Source organism: Podarcis erhardii, assembly GCF_964252035.2.
Source record: "Podarcis erhardii genome assembly, chromosome: 9".
Lineage (NCBI taxonomy): Eukaryota > Metazoa > Chordata > Lepidosauria > Squamata > Lacertidae > Podarcis > Podarcis erhardii.
In genome coordinates, this window is record NC_138512.1 from 32,698,752 (window position 1) to 32,718,220 (window position 19,469).

A 19,469-nucleotide genomic window follows, 5' to 3' on the forward strand; every position below is an offset into this window, starting at 1 on the left:
GCCCCTTCCCAGGCCCTGAAATTGATACGGGAGGCTTTGGTAGTAGTGCTGCCAATGGTTTGGTACTTTGAAACTGAGTGTGCTGATTAGTTAATGGAATATAACAGATTTTAATTTTTCAGATGTTTAGATTTTTATTGTATTTTTATACTGCCCTGCAATCTCTGGAGGGAGGGTGGTGTAGTAGTAGTAGTAGTAGTAGTAAATAATGATGTTGATAATTTTCACTCTCATCCCTTTGGGATGATTCATCCTGAACTGAATGCTCCTCAGCTCTTGTTGGCTTTCTTCCAGGGATCACTTTAACTGCTGTTCTGCTACCTTCTTGATTTTAAGCACCCGCAATCTAATTCCACTCTGGTTCAAGTGGAGTCTGACCCTTTTGTCCAGGCTCAGTTTGTTCTGAAACTCTTCCTCCTAACAGCACTCTCCCAGCCAAGTACTAGGGCTCCTCAGCTTTGCCTACCTGTCTAGAGTATTGAACTGTAGTCATCTGTTTTGTCTGTTTTTAATACAGAATTTTTGTAGCCTGCCCTGGGACCTGCTGGTACAAGGCGGGTAATGAATATAAGAACAACAACAGCAAGAGAGAGAGAGAGAGAGAGAGAGAGAGAGCTAACCATAAATCACCTGTCTTTAAACCTTCTACTTCGCAATCTAAAGTTTGCTTCCAGGACTGCAAGACTACATCTCTTCATGTCTTTGGTGCCAACATGCACCACAACCCCTGACTCCTGCCCAGATTCATCTATTAGGCTATCTAGATGATGCATGACACCCACAACTTCCACACAAGCAGTCGCCATGCCCATCACAAATCTAGCTATGTCCCTTATAATAAAATCAACTACTACCAGGAAATCCCCTGGGATTATCCTCAGCATGAGAGAACATCTCTTTGCCCCTTTCTCCAAGGACGGAGTCCTTTCTAAGTGATCATTTGCTTCTTCCTCTTTTCAGAGAGTGACACCCTCTTTGCCCATTTCCCTCCTTCTCTATGAAAACAGAGGAGCTTTCACCCTAGGAGTGTGATGATGCTAACATGTCCATGAAGGCCTGATCCCCCAACCTCTCTGACTCTCTCAGAATCTCCAGAACAACTAGATTGCCATCAGAGAAGTGAACCTGTCCTCTCAGAACCTGTTCCCCCAGGAACTCATTGTATTGTGCACACTTCCAGGAATTCTACTTAGCAGACACATGTGGAGAGCCACCACACGTCTGCTTGTGTTCCGCTTGCATCACTTTTATTATTGTTCATTGAGCTGCTTTATTTGGATTTGCTAAGTAAAACAAAAACCCTATAATCTGATTGTGTTGTTGGTTTGTGTGATAGTGTTTTTGTAATCTAAAATTTATTTGCATCATTTGCCCTGAAATCTGTTTTGGATTATGGGTGATTTATCTGTTTTTAAAATAAATAAAAACAAATGATGCTGCGCCTTCCACATGGGTGCAACTTTAAAACATATTACCTAGCCTCTTGTGCTGATTTAACAACACTCATGTTAATTGTTTCCAAATTTGGGAATATTCGTATTGGAATTCACTTTTATATTTAGTTTTACATATTGCTCAGCTTCCTTCATTGTCCACCAACAAATACATTACAGACAAGTGAGAGATTTATCTCACATGTTAATGCTTTGCAATTTAAACTGATTTCTGCCAGTGGCTATGTTCTTCGACCTGTATTCTACCTTTTCCTGGGCATGACACACCTTTTCCACCTGGGTTTTAATCAAAGCAATTTAACGTCTATTTTTTCCCCACCTACCAGGAGAAAGTGATGATGAGGCAGAGTGCTACTTTATTCATTTTGCTACCACAAGTTCCTTAGAATGTTAATTGGTTGATTTCCTGGTTGAGTGATCCTGCAGTAAGAACTACTTTCATTGAAAAGAATGATTGGACAAAAATAAAATAAAATAACTTTCTTTTCTACCATCATATTTGTAAGAGTTCAGCTTTTGCCACCTAATAATACACAGAGATTGGGAATATCAGTGATAGTTACTAATAACCTTTTATATAGCATAGGAATGCCTGGTCAGACTATTTGTTCATCTTGCTTTTCAGGGACTCTGGCAGAGACAGGTCTTTCCCATCACCTATTATTGGAGCCTTTTTGACCAGAGTGCCACAGACTGAGTTTGTGAACTTCATATGCATTAAGTCAGTTATCCTTATGACACTTTGGTAAGATAGGGTTGATAATCCTGACCTATCTTGCAGCTGAGAGATAGTGCTTTGCCTACAGCAACCCAGTGAGTTCACAGCTGAGGTTGGAATTGGACTGGTGATTCTAAGCTCATACTCTTAACCACTATACCACACTGACTGCTCTGTGTATAATTGCATATAATGTGTGAAATATATCTTTCTGGATTGGTAGGAGGTATCGCCAGGGTTTCTGATGATATGGCTGTGCGTCGAAACAGTGATATGTTAATATATTTTATTCATATGATTGTGGGATTGGCTTTATGCCAGTGTCGAGTTCATGTTCCACTATGATGTTTTTCAGCTGAATTATTTATATCAGAACAATCCATCTGCAGATGTTAACAATGGAAGTGTAGGACAGCACATTGATGCTGAAGAGGTTGTTAAATGAAAAGTAGAGAGTGCTTCAGCTTGAAAAATATCATTTGCTTTTATTTGTTTCAGAACACTGTAGAAAACAGTTGTTATAATTATCCATAGTGCTCTTTAGTTTTTTCTTACCAAGCATGAAGACACAGTGTCTGTGATTTCATTTCTGCAGTGCTCATACTCACAGCTACATTGTGCAAAACTGAAACATTTAATGTATATCTTCAATTACTGTTTTCATGGAGGAAAATTTGTGTCGATTAAATTTTTCCTTTTGTTCAAATGTATATTAAAATATATTAAATCTTTCCAAATTTCAAACCATAATGGCCACATAAATACTACAAAATTTGAGTTGTGGGGTGGGTTTTTTGAGTGCTACCAAAAAAGCACACAGGGCAGAGATCATTATTTGATTTTTTAAAAAAAGCTGTTTAAGAGCAACTATTACATTTGAAGGATTAGAAGGCATTACTGCTAACTCTGTTTATAGTGTTTTGCCTTGTGAAACTGATTTAAGATTTTGGTTCCAGACATTTTATAGTTCAGTCTCTGGGATTTAATCTCAATAATGTGTTACACTTGCTATTGTCCCAGTGAATTTGTTGACAGACAGTAATTGGGTCACTGCATTGAAATACCAAGTGTAGGCTTAGAATTCTCTTTGCTGGTTGGCATGACAACCATAGTGGTCGATTAAACATGCGCAGAGAGGAGTCAGCAGCCTGTGGTTCTCAGATACTGCAAAAGAGAGGGTAGAAATGTTAAAGAATGTTCCTTTAAAGAATACATAGGCAGAGAATTCCAGTGGCATCTGTTGTTTGTTAAAAAAAAAAAGGGGGGGGGGAGATTGTGCAAACTGAAACGAGACAGAAAGACAATTAAAGCCTGACTATGTTTCATTGAATCTGAAACTTAAAGCACCCCCCAATGAATAATGAATCATTGCAAAAAGAAAATTAAAATCATTTGACAAAGTCAACATCTGCAGGGGAAAGAAAAGATAATTTCTTATGCTCTGCTGAGTGCAGTTCAAAACCAAGTTTGAAACAAACAGAAATGACCAGTCTCCATGCAGATCAACTCTACTGCATGTAGATGTCATTGGGTCAGTATGTTTACACTGATGTGAATTGTTTGCAATGCACTTCAAAGGTAGTGTTGCCTTCATAGCAGTTTCAATACCACATCCACACTTACTGCAGTGTCCAGTGAGGTGTCCAGTGTGGTATTTGCTGCAACTTCTTTGGATCAGTTTTGCCTGAAGTGGCCTGATGTCATAGGCAGGGTCCTTGTGACAACGTGGCCAGCCATATATCTCCCCACCCTGTCACCTGTTGACTTCTTAAAGCTTGCTGAGGGGGTATGTTCAAGTGGGTCTAGGATCAATGCATCTTTGTGGGATGGACTGTTCTTAGCTATCCTAAAATAGGCGGTGATCCAATCACTCCCACTGGTATGTGACAACTACCACCTGGTCACAGTTAACCCCCCCTTCTCTTTAGGGAAAGTAATTTAAGAGGATATCAGGATAAGGCCAGGGTGAATATGATCCTGTTATTCTTACATGATATCTCAACAGCTTTTTAGGATGGGTATTGGTGAAGGCATTGTTTCCCAGTGGTTCTGATCCTATTTCCAGTTTAGGTTCCAGAGAATAGAATTGGGTAATTGTCTCCCTATCAGTGGGGTGCCTTAGAGTACCATCTTGTCCCCAATGCCATTTGACATCTACACGAAGCCACTGAGAACAGTCATTAAGAGATTTGGGGTGAGGTCTTCAATACACTGATGATGCCCAGCTCTACTTCTCTGTAGCATCTGAATTGGGATAGGCCATGTAGGCGCTAGACTTGGACCTGGAGTTGGTGGTGGGCTGGAAGAGGGCCAATAAACTGACTCTGAATCCTGACAAGATGGCGATGCTGTAGGGTAGATGGTTCCCGAGTCTTGATAATTGGTCAATTGCCCGCTTTGGATGGGGCTGTACCCCCTCTGAAAGAGCAGGTTTGTACTCTGGTGGTGTTCCTCAACCCATCCTTGTCTCTGAAATATCAGGTGACTTTATCAACTTGGAGTGTCTTCTGTCAGCTTAGGCTGGTATGAGAATTACAGGCATTTCTGTACTTGGATCACCTGACCACTGTCATCCATGCGCAGGTAGCCTCCAAGCTGAATGACTGCAATGCACTCTATGTTCTTGAGGTTGGTTTGGAAGCTGCAGCAGGTGCAAAATGTGGCAGCTCAGCTGCTTCCTGGGGAAGTATATTGCTAACACTTCACCTCCCTGTTGAAATAATTGTGTTGGCTGCCAATTAGCTACCAGGCTAAGGGGCTGTTTATTGGTGCATGCAGTCTGGGACCAGGATACCTGAAAGATTGTTTCACCCCTTATGTACCCAGTCAATCTCTGGGAAGGTGTGGGCCTCTTCTCGTGATTTCTGTTTTGCACAATATGGAATTGGGGGACTTTAGTGTTCAACACACAAACACCCCGTGTGTTATGAAAAAGCGCACTCTGTTTTTCAGAGGTAGGCATTGTATCAGACAAGACTCAGGGACAGGCACATGCCGTCAGAGATGCATATTAGAATCCTTTGCAGTGTCAGAGAAGATGCCAATCATACCTTGCCTCTGCAACATATCTAGTGGTAATGGGACACACCTTGGATTCATTAACACAAGTGGTTGGGGCAGCCCAATGGTTTTGGGACAACACTGACTAGAATCCTGAGAGCTAATGTGATGTAGTGCTTAGAGTAAGGTTACCAGATGTCCCCGTTTCCCGGGGACAGTCCCCGGATTTACAAATAAATCCCTTCACAAAATCCATCTATTTAGTAGGAAGTTGAAAAGTGTCCCCGGATTCATTGAAAAAATCTGGTAACCTTAGCTAAGAGAGCTGTACTGGGACCTGGGATACCAGTGTTCACATCCCCATTGGCCATGAAGTTCAATGGGTGCTAACACGACAAAGGGGAAAACCATTTATGCCACCTCGAGCTCCTTTGAGGAAAATGTAATAACAACAACTAACTAATACAAATTTCTAGTATGTTAGGTTTTTTCCTTCACTGGTCATGTATGAAAACAGGTCCATCACTTCCTTAGTTATTTAAAAATGTAAATGTACTTGGGTTTTTGCAATAAGTATACAGAAGAGGAATAACAAATGGTTTTGTATCTCTCATTCAAGCATCATGATGTCATAGTTTAATATATCTGCCTGTGGATTGGCTCATGCTGATGAAAGCAGACAACAGTGCTAACAAATGAGTTAAATTGCTATTATGGGTCTTTAATAAGAAGAAACCATGTAGTTAATGAGAGAACTGGCTCTTTTCAGATTGGTTATTTACCTCTGTTGTTAACATTGAAAGATGATATAATAAATGTAGCATGTTGCACCTTGTATACAGTGATTTGGTGCCTATTTTGGTTCAGCAACTGATAGTGTAGCAGAGTAAAGATGCAAGGCTAGCTCATGGGACCTCTACCTATCTGCAAGTTTGCAACAACATAAACCAATATGAGTGCAGATGAAAGTTTTTTATGTGGAATAAAATGGAAATCTGTGAACAGGCAGAAGATCTCTGTGCCAGTCTTTCCCCTACTCCAAAACAAACAAGCAACACAATGTGAGTATAAGATACTGCAGTTAATTAAATGGTTAAATGTGACCTCTTCTGCTTTGAATAGTGTGTGCGGATAAGGAAATTTGGCCATATGCTGGTGGTTACATGTACACCCTGAGGTCATTCCTTGGTATGAATTGTTAGTAACTCAAGTAATCTGAGCTGACTTCTATATTGACATGAAGTGGTGTAATTCAGACCAGACTCACAAATTTGTTTCATTGTGGGGATTATTATGTATTGTATCCCCTGCAGAATTTTGCAGTAAGCGGCAAATAATGTTTAAAATAAAGAATGTTTCCCAATATAAACACAAAATGGTCTTGCAGGAATCTCATTTAAATAGCAACAGTAATTTGAACCTATTTTATATATGCACTGCATCCACAGGATCTAGTTTGCTTAGAAGTACTCTTGAGATTTGCTTTGTAATTTAAGAGGTCATTTTACAAATGCTTCAAAACACAGCATTGTTCATTTATCTCCCATGTGTTGCTTTTTCAGTTAGCAAAGAATATCAGTGAGCAAGAAGAAGAAATGCAATATCAATATGTTTGTGCTTATACTGTTCTACCATTTTGATGGTCTCTTATATTATAATTTCCATGCAGTAGCATAAAGGGGTTTACTTGAAACCAGACTACTTAGTATTCCAGTGGTGTTTACCATTAGATTGCAGCTTTGAATGGAGTTTTACCAGAATATAGTTTCAGACATATTTTTATTAACTATTACTAGGAAAGAACATTTTGCATATCTGACATCAGGCTCGAATCTTGCTTTTGATTTAAATGAAAAGTTACTGAGTTAGTCTGGTTATTTTAAAGTGTTGTAAACTAATGTGGCCTTCAGTGTGAACTTAAAAGAGGCTGGGGAGGAACAAGGATATGCAGCTAGGAAAAGAAATTCATAGGAGAAGATAATTTGTATATTTCTCTATCCACACTGTGAGATCAAATAATTGTCTGGACTAAATAAAAACATTATGGAAGGATGCCTTGACACTCAAGAAGTATTTGTGTGGCAAATCTAATAATTGATATCCAATTGGAGTGTCCTGCTTATGCTAATGGTGTTGGGGAGCTGTAGGAGGCCAGGAGAATGTCTGTTGGTGTGATGTTGGGTGTCATCCAAATGGACCACCTTAGTAAGCAGTATTTCTGGAACCAAAGGGAAAGGCCAATAAGGCCTTAAGGCCTTACACTATAAGCAACCATGGCCCATTCACTTGGGTCTTCTTATCTTGTTCAAGATTTAAGGCTTAGAATTATGGTCAGAAGAAAATGTAGGCTTCTGCAGCATTTCCACAGATGATGATAGCGTTCTCAGCCCTGTCAATACCTTTTTGGTTGACTCACTATGTACAGAAAACAAAATAATTATGATGGTGCTGCATTTGCTGTGTTGGTGTGGTGTTTGGTTCATGAATTTTTATAAGGCAGTTTGATATCTGTGGAAGAGCAACATATCTATAAAAGACAAGAACTGCTTATTCGTTCCACTATATTTTCCAAAACCACTTCCTTTATTAGATATTAGCATACATACCTACAACAAACTATAAAAAAGGAGAGGGTTGTTTCGTGGAGAAAAACTGGAGTTAGTTTTGCATGGCTGTGAAGAAATGTGCATGATGTGGGCATGAAAATCTGGCAGCTGTCCATGTTTACTTCATTTTCATGTTGCAATGTAGTTCTTCCTCTTCTTTCTTTTTGTACACTTAGAAAAATAGTTTTATGATGGTGATGATTATTATTACAATGGTGATAGTTATAAAAAAAAGCATGGAAAGATATAACTGCACACTTTATCTTATCTCTTGCAGTTTCTGTATATGGATTGCTCCATCTTTTATTTATTTATTGTTGTTTTTCAGCAGGTTTTGTGGTTGTTTGTAAACAGCTGTGTCCAGTCTTGTCTCTCCCACTTCCCTCTACTTGTTTTGGATAATGTACACACAGGAGGAATAGAATCCCTTAATGCTCAGACATTTAATATCTGGTAACACATTTTGCCTTAACCAGTGCAAAAAGGACCCGCTTGCAATCAACAAAGTGTGTATAAACTAAGTCAAGGCTGATTTGGTTGCATTAGAAGCAAGCAGACATTTTTGTTTTGTTCTGTCAGTTAGATACGTCACTAGGGGATGATCTTGGCAGAGAAAGCCACTGCAGGAACTTCTGTGTGTTTATCAGAGCTGCTTCATTTGGAAGGAGCTTCTGAACTGAAGTTGCACATTTAAAATTGCAAAACCTGAACATCCCTCCCAGCACTTTTTGCATAGTTCAGACCTGGGGTCCCCAACATTTTGGGCCTGGAAGCCCATTTAGAAATCTAATAAACTACCATAGGTGCCACAAAAATGACCATCCTCAGAATCCCCCCCCCCCCGCAAAATGAAACACAAACAAATAAGTAGGAACCCTCCTAAATAGTCAACCTGTCAATCATTCAACTCAAAAAGTTCCCCAAACCTATCAATTTTAAAAGCTTAATGGCGGTGGTAGGAGGTCTGAGGGTCAAGGGTATGTGTGGCTGAGAGTGCTCTGGTGCCCACTGACATTACACTGGAGACCCCATGTTGAGAATATGAGAATCACATTGTAATAGCTTTTTTTGTTTGTTTCTGAAAAGTGCCCATGGTTGTAGAAATGTTAATGTTAAAAATATACCTACATACACCCTCTGAGGGTTGAGATGCCCTCCTGAATCATGTAGGATGAGGTAGAGGATGCTGCATTTGGAGGCGGTGATTGACACCTGTCCATTTGGGGCTGTTCACCCCTCCTAAATGCCCCTTCCTTATTCCATATTGTTCAGAAGGGTCCCTGTTCCTCCAGAAATGCCTTTCAGAGTTACTAGCAGCTGCAGAGGGGACAAGCGGAGAGAAAACCTTTTTTAAAAATGTGAACGTCCTTCTCCTTATGCATCTAAGGATCCAAGTCATTATATTTTACTCAGTCTTTTTCATTATTTTTGATCTGCTTGATGTCAAATTAACTAACTGGAGTACATATATCATAGTTGTTGTATCAAGTTTGGTTTTGCCTTTGGCCTGTTTATACAAACTGCATTAATTACAATGTGCATGTTTGCTGCGGGTTGCAGCTCTCCAGATCACATTATAATTTAACAAGTTTTCTCATGGCTCGATTCCCACTCACTTACGATTGCATCTAAACCATGTCATAAATGTCTTGATGTTGGTGTCATGTGTTATTTTTAAAGTGTTCCTGAACCTGTGGAGGGCAATAACAGAGAGGCGAAGGAAAATCAGCATCACACAGCTCTTCTTTGCATATGTAAAGTCCAAATCAGCCCTAAATTCATCCTTATTTGTGTTAGCAGAGAGAATCCTCTGTTACCTGGAGGATTGTTCTGAACTACATCTCCCATCAGCTCTGGTCATCATGACTAATGATCAAGGATGGCCAGAATTGTAGTCCAAAATGCCTGCAGGGCACTAGGCCAGTGATCAAGAGGAAATTTCAACTTACTATGCTGTGTTTGTCCACAGTAGTGCATTTAGATGAAACACGGCTGAGGCTGGCAGGACATTCACTGTTTATGTGATTTTGAGACACAATGCAGTAGCTAAAAATAATTGCCTTTCAGGTCCCCCCCCCCCACACACATTGTGAATAGCATTGCTCTCTGCCCCAATGATGGTCCTTACACTCAACTGCTAAGAGAGAAGAATGTTCCACAGATTCAGGAAACTGCTCCCATATCAAACCATACATTTCCCATGTTTATTTCATTTGACTGCATTAGTCATATACTTAATTTTTTTTCTGCCTACTTGGTGTTTACACCTTTCAGATATGGGCAGTAGGACAGGGAGAGAGGAAGAAATCTGCTTGGTTAACATGCACCTCACTTGTCATCGTTTAGGTAAGCTGTACATTTGCTATTTTAGTTCTTCCTCAAAAATTGGCCCACTCCACAAGGATTCCCTCTTGGACAGCACTACAGAGTAAAGACTGGACCTAGGACGATGTGGAAAAAGCAAGCAGGTTATCAGAAGCGAGTATAAACTTACGTTGCTTTGTATATGGAACTGTTTCTGATATGGAACTGTTGGGCACTGAATATGCTATGCACTTACTGGTCTGCAACATATGCACAAGAGGCATGATTATACCTGGCTTCTCCCAGTCTCTAGGCCAAGGGTGGAACCCTTTTTAGTCCAAGGGCCACATTCCCTTATGGTCAACCTTCTGGGGGCCACATAAGCAAGTCTTGAAGAAAAAGTGGGGGGAGCAATGAATGCTGCTTTCGCCTTTGTGCAGTAGAGTACATTCTAGCGATGCAGAGGCAAGAGATTTTTAGACATGCACACATCAACCACTGCACCCAGGCAAGCAAGAGGCTTTGTCACAATTACGTAAGCACTCAACAAAGAAGTTCAGTGGGGCTGGGGAGGGGTGTGACCTGGGGTATGGCCTAGGGGAATTCCTGAAGACCAGTTAGAAAGGCGTGAGGTTTCCCATTTCTGCTCTAGGTATATCTGCTGTTTCTTCACTACCATTGCAGAATGAATACCCAAGGATGAGTGACTTGCTAGCCTGGTTATCTCTGTCCCTGTATAATATGGAAGAGCTAATCTTGGCAGCATCACACTAGGTCTGAAGAATATCATCTGAATCAGCCACATGCTTTCTAGCTCTTACAAATAGAGAAAGCATTTGCTGCAGCAGCACATCAAGCTTCAGTTCCTTGACTAAGGTCAGCATCTCCTGGAACAGGGGTCGCCAACTTTATTGGACCAGTGGGCACTTTACAATTTGGAGAGGGTGTTGGGGGTGCCAGTCACAAAATAACTGCTCTGGGGTAAGCATGACCTAACACGAAATGGCTGCCATGCACAGTGTGGCATAACACAAAATTAGAGAGACAGCTACCCCAGACAGCCTTGTGGTTACCATGGCAAGTCCTGATTGTGCAGAATGAGTATTTTGTGATCTCTGCTCCTCAGACTCTCTTTCTCTCTCTTACACACACACACACACACACACACACACACACACACACACACTCACACACACTGTTGCTGTTTAATAGCAAGGAACATGCCTCAGTACCAGTAAAAAGATACAAGGTAGCCACATCACACTTACTGCCATTTCAAAGAAATTTCTTAAAAGATACCTGCACATCTTGTCTCATAACTTACTGCCCCAGGAAGTCTAGAATTGTACCTTTTTTTTAAAAAAAAAAAAATGAAAGCCCAGTGCCTAGCGCATTTGCCCAGGGGTGCCAGTGAAAGCCTTTATGAATTCTACAGCACCTGTGGGCATTGGGTTGGCAAGCCCTGTTCTATAGTCTAGCCAAGTTCTGTCACTTGGTTTCTGCCTTCCCACTCAAACTTATTCTGGGAAATGATTTCCAGTCCTTACTTACCACTACTATGTAAACCTCTACTAGCAGCATACAGAGGGAAGTTCAAATCTTTAGGTTTCTTAGTGGCTACATAGTTCAGTTCTAAATCCCACCACCACTCATGGAGAAGTGCCCACACTATTTTCCCTATGGTCTGTTTGCCCTACACATCATGCAAGCCTTGTTAAACTCTCTCTCATCTGACAGTCGTTTCTATTTGGAGTCTGAGATTCAATACTCTGCTTAGTAGAGTGGTTACAGCTTCTGGTTCTTTGTGGCTTGAGGTCAGCTAGAAAGAGTTGCCATGTCACCCAGTTCTCCCCAAAGCACACAACCACTCAGATGAGTTTCTCTCCTGGACTCTTTTCATAATTTTGAAAAGGTAAGGATAGTACACTGTCAGCCTCTTCAAGCTTCCTTCTCCCAATTGCTTATGAAAATAATCTCCAAACAGTGTCAATAAAGAATTTCCAGATAACAGATAGTAGACATTTGTAATCAATTCAAAGAAGGCTGCATTGACAAATTATTTGTGAACAAAGAGTCGGAGAAACAAAGATCAAAATTCTTCATTTGAAATCCTTTGGGAATGCATTGGCTGAAAGTGATTTATTTATATTGTGCTATCAAATGGAGCATTCATAAATGAGATGTGAATAATTTATTCAACAGATATGATAAAATATAGAAACTGTCTTCTGTTTAAATTCTGAGTGTATAATGTGGGTAATGGAAGTACTATGTGTAACCACATTTAAGTGCATGCAAAATTGCTTTCATGTGATGCAGCTTGAAAGTAGGACAGTGACATAAGAAGGAATCCGCTTATTGAAGATCTTCTCTCTCCCTCCCTTCCTATTTTCATAAGTTGGAAACAGAGCAAATTCAGATTTTATTTTTCCAGAGTGGAGGGACATTGGAAGAAAAGACCACTTCCAATTCATGTGTTTTCATGACCAATATTAGAGTTGTCAGAGCTTATATAACCTCCTTGATGTCTTGCTGTAGAGGTATTCACAGTGACACATATAAACACAAACACACACACATATATATGCAACTGCCTACAGTGTGTGTGTGTGTGTGTGTGTGTGTGTGTGTGTGTGTGTTTTCAATAGCAGACATGTTTGTCTCCCTCTGCATTCAAATGAAGTTTTCCACTGAGCTAGAGATACAGATTTGTCCCCAAATCAAAATCTCCATAACTGAGGCTCATCACATCCCACCAGCTTAAAAGATCCTCATCCTAACTAAGGGGCAGTCCTGCAGATCATAATGATCATTTTAGTTTTGTAAAATAGTATCTGCATGTGTCTGGAAAAGACATTTGGATAGAGGATGACAACGGGAAGCCACTGGCTGGCCAAATACGGTGACAGCAACTGCCATTGCTAATGCCACCACTGTTGTAGCTTTTCAGATGTCTTCTTACTGCCTGATTTTAACTCTCCCTCCCTTTTTTCTTTTTGGCGCAGGGTGTAGTGGGAGAAAGGGAATAAGAAAGAACCATGTAGATAGCTTCTTGTCCAGGGGTCGGCAAACTAAGGTCTGCAGGCCGGTTCAGGCCCAATTGCCTTCAGGGCTGCCCACAGACTGTCTGTGGATCGGCATGGGGATTCTGCTCATTTGGGCTTCGCCATTTTTTTCCTGCGCCATTCTGTCCCCCCCCCACACCACGGGGGCGCCTCTTCCCTCCCTCCTGGCTTCTCCCTGCCCTGCCTAGAGGAGGAAGGGGGCTGGCCTCACCTGGCTGAACACCATTTTAAGCAGTCCCTCTCTGGAGCCAGCCCTTTTGCGCCGCTCATCTTCCCAACCCCGCTGCCGCCCTGGTGCTCCTGTGGGCCAGAGAGTGGAGCGGATGAGCTCGTTCTGCCTACCCACAAGAAGCAGCAGCAGTGGTGGTGCTGGTGGTGGCAGCAGCCCCAGGGAAGGTAAGCGCAGTGGCTGGGGGTGGCTGGGGGTGGGGAAGAGGACTACTTGCCCCCCTCTCCTCTTCTTCCAGCCCCCCCGGTGCCGCTTCTCCGGCCCGCCACAAGGTCTGAGGGACAGTGGACCGGCCCGCAGCTAAAATTTTTTGCCAACCCCTGTTCTAGTCAGTCATTCACGTTCCCCTATATCTTCTGTGCTGCTGCAATGTCTAATGAAGTTAAAGTTTGAATCACATGAGTAGGATGAACCTGGTCTCCCAATGAATAGCTGAGACCTGGGGAACTTAATGGGTGCTATACTGCTGAGTGGACTGGCAGTTGCTAGCAATTTTACATGGCAAATTTCAGAGATTCTAGTTTTGTAGAAGAACAGAAAAAATCCCGCATTTCACATTTTTTGAAGGACAAGTCTAGATGCTAAAAATTCAAAGACTCAAATTAAGCCTTCATCATCAAAGCATAAATGGAATACTCTTATGTGGTTCTTCAAAAAACAAAATACTTAAAAGTTAGTAAGAAATTAGCAATGTTTGACATTATTGGTCATGTTCAGGACAAGTTACTTCATGGAGGAGGGCTTAAAGAATATGACTTGGCTCAGGGGGCGAAGGAAGAGAATAGCAGTCAGATTTTTTCATCACTTTAAAAGGTTCTAAACCTATGAAAATACTGGTTTAACTAACAATAAATATAGGTGACTAGCTTGGTTGCTCTTGGAAAGAAGAATTCACTAAAACACCTATAAAAGTCTGTGACTTGTGTGTTGGGTATTCTAAACAAATGCCTTGATTCCTTTGATCCTATATAATGTTCATGGCCAAGTCAAATGTGCAATGCTTCATTCAGTAGAATGCCCTCAAGGCAGCTTTATTTGATGGTAAGAGCTAATGAAGATCTGTGATTTGCTCTTCTCCTTTCTTTTGCTCCATGTTTCCTGTTAAGAATTAATTTATTTCTTGAGCCCGAGGATACTGAAGTCCCAGCACTGACCCTAAACTCAGCCAGCTATTCATTAGTAGATTCTAATAAGATCACTCAGTTCATTGTTTGTTTGGGTGTCAATTCACAAAAAGTGTCACTACCCATATTGGTGTTGCCTAATCTTATAAATGAAACTAGTCCACGTGCTTTGGGATCTTAAATTCAAAAATACACTAGTTAAGCCTTATGCTGAAAAATGCCACCTTGATTCTGGGTGCACTCCAGTCACACACAGAGTTCCTGTGTTTCCGTAGAGAACTGTCTCCTCTTGAAGAAGATAGGGGAGTCTTGAATATACCCTGAAGACTCCAATGCTCCTGCAGCAAATCTATGTGAGGGAAATAAACCCAGAGGTAGAAAAAGCTTCCCAAATGCATGTTTATAAGATCTTATTCTGCTTGTCCAATTTTCTTGTATCTGAAACAGTATTTTAGAAGGGTTTGTACAACAGTAAAACCCATGTTGGGTGCAGGACAATTCTTCATTTTCCAAACGCAGGGATTGCTTTGCTGCTCTAAAATGTCAAGACCTATTTGACATACATATTTCCTCAGTCATGTTATTGATTCCTTATTGCACTGCTTTGCCATCCATATTTTTGATTTGCCTTAGTTTGCTGTAAATTGGCAGATGCATTGACCATGTAATGCTTCGATTGATTTTGTTGCATGTTGATTTACAGTGTGTTATACCGAGCATGGCCTTTTTGGTTGCTTTTGAGAATAGCTTTCACGATGACTGGTCTGCTTCTCCTTTCAGTAGCACTATTTCAGCCCTGCTGAGTTCAGTGGTGCTGCCCTTGAGAAAAGAATTCATTCTGTTTGGTCTTAGTACCAGGGGTGTCACGGTAAGCCCCACTTCGCTTAATCAGTCACAAGATGTGGCACATGCACATCATTTGAGTGGCAATGTTCATCAACTTTGGGGACCCCCAGCCCCCTCAAATATTTTATTACGGAGGTTGAAGGGACCTTGGCCCTAGGAGTTGGCTACTATGCCTAGTACTATGTGTGTCCCCTTAGATGCTGTGTGTCTTAATCACTCATACTTCGAGAAGGAGGGAAAGGGACATGTATTTTCTGCAAGATGTTGTTAGAATGTATTTGCATGCAATTGGAGTTGTTGTAATGTTGGCTAAGATCTCTTAGCTCTGGGATAATATTTTTATGCGTGTGTGTGCATGTACACATACATGGGGCATATACACACGTCTTTAAGCACTAGTATTATAAACTCAAACATGAACAATTTTTAAAAGTATAGTAAAAGAAAACTTACAACTGCAATTTAATATTTACATTAAGCAAGAAATAAAACTGTTTGAAGTGTAGAACAGTGACTTCACAATCTTTTTAGTTTAAAATGTTTCTCCTTTATGAAAGCTTTGGAATTAGTCCTTATTCTCATGAGTTCAAGTTGTTACTGCATTTGCTTAAATTCAACCTTTGTTGACATTGTTCCTCCCACCTCCTTTTTCATATATGCCATTGTCAAAATTATGACAATATGCTTTTCAGGTGGGTTTTGCATCTTGAACCTTTGCGATTGCACAGATTTTTCTGCTAAAACATCTGAAACTATCCAATGACGCAGTACACAACTATGTGTGCTTTAGTCCTATAATTGCATAGTGATCTCTGAAATACACAGGCTCTCAATCACACACCCACATTTTCTATAGTCCTATTCATGCAACTGAATAAAACAAACATGAAGGAAGGTGTGGGATTGTGGTGACCTTTGCATGTTGGCTGTATCACCTGTACAGTCCTTATTCATGCACTTGCTTTATGGGTAGGTGAAAGCCATGCAGAAACTAGGTTCCCAACTGCTCCGAAAAACCCCACTTGCCTGTGTGTACATTTCATACACACATAGAAACTGTACAGTAAATACATATAGATGGGTATGGGACTTGCTGCCAAGATCTCGCACCTGCATATGCATGTTTTCTGTATATACTTCCAATTTTGTGACCAGTACATCTCTCTCTCTCTCCCTCCCCCCCTGGCTTTCTCTCAGACACCTAACCAAATGAAGATTTGTTGGCTATATATATAGACAATTATGAATGTCAGTGCCAGTCTAATATATTTTTCTAAACAGGAAAGCTCATACCAATAACAAACTTAGTTGGTCTCTAAGGTGCTACTGGGGGGACGCGGATGGCGCTGTGGGTTAAATCACAGAGCCTAGGGCTTGCCGATCAGAAGGTTGGCGGTTCGAATCCCCACAACGGGGTGAGCTCCCGTTGCTCGGTCTCTGCTCCTGCCAACCAAGCAGTTCAAAAGCATGTCAAAATGCAAGTAGATAAATAGGTACCGCTCCGGTGGGAAGGTAAATGGCGTTTCCGTGCACTGCTCTGGTTCGCCAGAAGCAGCTTAGTCATGCTGGCCACATGACCCGGAAGCTGTACGCCAGCTCCCTTGGCCAATAAAGCAAGATGAGCACCACAACCCCAGAGTCGGCCATGACTGGACCTAATGGTCAGGGTCCCTTTACCTTTTAAGATGCTACTGGAAGGATTTTTTTTACGTATTTTATTTCGACTACGGCAGACCAATACGGCTACCTACCTATCTACCTATCTTTTTCTAAAGCAGAATCCAAATGTAGCAAACACGCCATTGAGCCACTAATTCATGTCTTCATCTATTCCATGCATTGCCTGAATCAGGTTGCTTTACACTGTTGCTTAGCAGGGCTGACTGTGACCCCACCCCGGCCATCTCCTGTATTGCCACAGTGACTGGCCCCATGCCAAACCTACTTTTTGCAGAAAGTTTGGTAATGGCACAGCCTTAAGGACAAAATGAAGGAAGCAAATGCACCCTTAAATCATTTGGTAGCCCCCAATGGACCATTTAAAAAGCCCTCTTCCCGTCATTTGCAGTAGGCTGTTGTATCTGTTGATGTGGATCAGGTTTCATTCTCCTTTCTAGTTACTGTAAGGATAAGACGGGAACTTGCACAGCCATGCAAAATGGAGTGAAAATTAGGCAGTTAGCAGTATACTATTCTATCATGAAACTGTTTGAGTCTTTGAATTTTTAGCATGCAGGTGCAGGAGTCAGCAAAGTTTTTCAGCAGGGGGCCGGTCCACTGTCCCTCAGACCTTGTGGGGGGCAGGACTATATTTTGAAAAAGAAAAAAAATGAACAAATCCCTATGCCCCACAAATAACCCAGAGATGCATTTTAAATAAAAGCACACATTCTACTCATGTAAAAACATGCTGTCGGACTGTCCGCAGGCCGAATTTAGAAGGCATTTGGCCCCCGGGCCTTAGATTGTCTACCCATGATGTAGGAGATTCTTTGGTGCCTCAATATGCAGCTTTAAGCACTAGGTGAAAGTCTTCCTCTTCAAATAAGCCTTTGGCTAACCTCCTATATCATTTTAAATGTTTCATGGGAGAGGGTGGAAGGGGTTATTATTGTTTCATTTTCTTCTTTTTATTAGGTCTTTTGTGTTTTTATCTTGTATTGTTATGCTGTGAACCCCCTTGAGAAATGCAGATGAAGGGTGGTATATAACTTTTAACAACAACTACAACAACAATAATACTGAGAAGTTCCCCTCTGCATGTCCCACTGAAATGAAAGGGAATTGTGAAAGCCTGTGTTCCTGCTGCACTGTTCCTGTTAATTTTGATGTGCTATATTTTCCAGTAGACTGTGTCCAATAACCAGCACCAAGCCCAATATATTTTGTGGCCTTAAGCAAAATACAAGATGCCACCACCCTTTATTCCATGTTCAAAAGCTGGCCAGACTGGGCAGTTTGGGGCAAAATCTGCCATTGTACCTTAAGAGCATCAGGTTAGCTGTGATATCCTAAGTCTGTCCACTTTCTACCCTCTGAGTTGGATTCTGCCTCATGGTGGTAAATGGCCATTGTTCTTCTTACTCAGCCACATTGTTCTACAAACTTGCTGGAGGGCTGTACCTTATCAAGTCTTCTCTTTTCTTAATAGAAGAAAACTTAGCCTAGCTTTCTCTCCCATGGATGCAAAGATGTCTTTAGATATTTGTTTAATCATATCATAGTATTAAAAGGGCATGCTGAGGACACACTGCACTACATTTAGCACACAACTTTTTCAGTGACTGAAAAGTGTTCTTTAGTGTAGTGTCAGAGAGACATTTACCGGATAGCTAATTGAAGGAACGAAACATTACTTGATGGTTGTGGAGTGTGGATTTATAAACTTTGGCCACATATTGTGGGAATGGGAGCATAGCTCAATCAGAGATCCATGCTTTACACACGAAGGGTCTCAAGATCAATTCCTGGCACCCTCAGTTAAAAAGGGAGCTCAGGTTGCAGGGCAGGGAAAGACTTCTGCAAAGGACAACTGCTGGGTGTCACCATAGCAGATCATGGATCGGAACATAGGAATCTATGTTATACCAAGTCAGACCATTGGTCTATCTAGCCCATTACTGTCTAAATTGACTGACAGTAGCTCTCCAGGGTTCCAGACAGGAAACTTTCATTGAATACCACCCTTATCCGTTCAGCTGAAATTTTTTATTACATACAAAGGATTGAAGCTGGAACATAAACTGACCCTGAATGTGCACCAGCTGTAGCAACTGAACCATTGGCCTTACAACTTCATATTGCTACGCTCATTTTAGCTGCTCATTTAACATAATTGGCTACAATACATGGGATAGAGACTCTGTACATCAACCACAGGTGAGAAGCACTGCAAAAGAGTTTGACTTCTGGAAGAGTTGGATAACAGGAAGAGGAAGGCAGAGAAGTAAACATAGGAACACTGACATGATTTGCCTTGGCTATTCATAGCGAAATAACTGGTTTAGAAACTGGGATGCTTCCTGGAAAATAACTGAACCCAGAAGTCGCTGCTCCTAGTAGGAGCAATTCAGAACTCTCAACTTTTGAACAGTGTTTAAAACTCCCATTGCTCTAGGTGCAT

At 41.2% G+C, this 19,469-nt stretch overlaps 1 protein-coding gene across 3 annotated transcripts in view; it reads left to right on the forward strand.

The window, feature by feature from the left end:
- Positions 1-19,469, forward strand: part of GPM6A (glycoprotein M6A) — a 180,067-nt gene that overhangs the window by 87,842 nt on the left and 72,756 nt on the right. Inside the window, exon 2 of one of the 3 annotated variants that reach the window (XM_081875478.1) lies at positions 10,053-10,124. The exons of the other annotated variants lie outside the window; for them this stretch is intronic. Coding sequence (XP_081731604.1) covers positions 10,053-10,124 — 72 coding nt within the window. The remainder of the gene's footprint in view (positions 1-10,052; positions 10,125-19,469) is intronic. 3 annotated transcript variants of the gene reach the window in all.